The sequence below is a fragment of the Verticillium alfalfae genome, genomic scaffold, assembly GCF_000150825.1.
Source record: "Verticillium alfalfae VaMs.102 supercont1.1 genomic scaffold, whole genome shotgun sequence".
NCBI classification, from domain to species: domain Eukaryota; kingdom Fungi; phylum Ascomycota; class Sordariomycetes; order Glomerellales; family Plectosphaerellaceae; genus Verticillium; species Verticillium alfalfae.
The window spans coordinates 3,699,587-3,700,659 of NW_003315038.1; the positions used below are offsets into that span (position 1 = coordinate 3,699,587).

The 1,073-nt window shown below is 59.1% G+C and overlaps 2 protein-coding genes across 2 annotated transcripts in view; one reads left to right on the forward strand and one right to left on the reverse strand.

Annotated features, from left to right (window-relative positions):
- Positions 1-279, forward strand: part of VDBG_01113 (conserved hypothetical protein) — a gene marked incomplete at both ends in the record, with an annotated part of 1,360 nt that extends 1,081 nt beyond the window's left edge. Inside the window, one exon of the mRNA XM_003009384.1 lies at positions 25-279. Coding sequence (XP_003009430.1) covers positions 25-279 — 255 coding nt within the window. The remainder of the gene's footprint in view (positions 1-24) is intronic.
- Positions 280-535: 256 nt separating this feature from the next.
- VDBG_01114 (palmitoyl-protein thioesterase) overlaps positions 536-1,073 on the reverse strand; it is a gene marked incomplete at both ends in the record, with an annotated part of 1,107 nt that continues 569 nt past the window's right edge. Inside the window, one exon of the mRNA XM_003009385.1 lies at positions 536-973. Within this exon, the coding sequence (XP_003009431.1) occupies positions 536-973 (438 nt within the window). The remainder of the gene's footprint in view (positions 974-1,073) is intronic.

Genomic DNA, 1,073 nt, shown 5'->3' on the forward strand with positions numbered 1-1,073 from the left:
TGAGAGCTCTTCATCGACGACAAGGACGTCGTCGCCGACGCGGCTGAGGCCGAGAAGCAGGCCGCCCTCGAGGCGCAGAAGGCCAACGTTGGCAAGAAACGCAAGTCGGCCCTCGCGGCCGGCGACGACGGCAAGGCGGCTGGCGGCAAGAAGTCCAAGAAGGAGACGGCCGAGGCGGTGCCCGAGGCGGACGACGGCAAGCTCGACGCGCAGATTGCGGAGCGCAAGGAGAAGCTGAAGAAGCAGAAGGCCAAGGCCAAGGCGGCGCTCGAGAACTAAAGAGTAGGAGATACCAAAAATCTGAAGGAAAAAAAAAAGTAAGAGCGCTGGGCGGTGGACTTATGTATGTACCATGCATGAATGCAGGCGTATGGAGTTGGTCCTTTTTTGTAAGGGGGCTTTTGTCTCGGTCACAAGCAATTGAGAAAGAAGAGACGTGGCAGATTACAATGTTCGATTCACCCAAAGCTATACCCTTAAAGCAAAATTCATCCCGTCTTCGTATGCCATCACTCGCTAACATAGCGTCTCGTCATTACAGCTCCTGAGACCATGCGTCTTGCAGAGGCAGCTCGGGCGCCTCGGCGGCAAACTTCTTGGAAGCTGGACCGAGGAACTCGTGCATCGTGGCGTTGAGTTGCTCGTTGGTGAACTGCATGTGTTCGCCGGGCACCTTCCTGAACTTGAGGCCGCCCTTGCGGTCGAGCGCGCGCAGGCCGATCCAGTCCTCGGTGTACAGCTTGCGCGCGCGCAGCGGCAGGCTCTCGGTGCCGTTGACCTCCTCGAACCACGACGTCTCCTTGGGGATGACGGTCGTGTCGTGCTCGAACATGATCATGACAAAGTTGACGAGGCGGGCCACGTTGTCGGCGTAGGCGCTGTTCTTCGTCGCGCGCTCGTTGTTGATGTCGGCGAGAAAGTTGGACGACTCGATGTACTTCTCATACTCGGCGGGGGCCGGGTCGCGGTAGTACTGGCGGGGACGAGGCGTTCTGGACAAAGGAGGACCACTGGTTGAAGCGCAGCAGGGCATGGCGCCCTTGCAGAGGAGTCGCCGTCTTGCAGGCACGGAA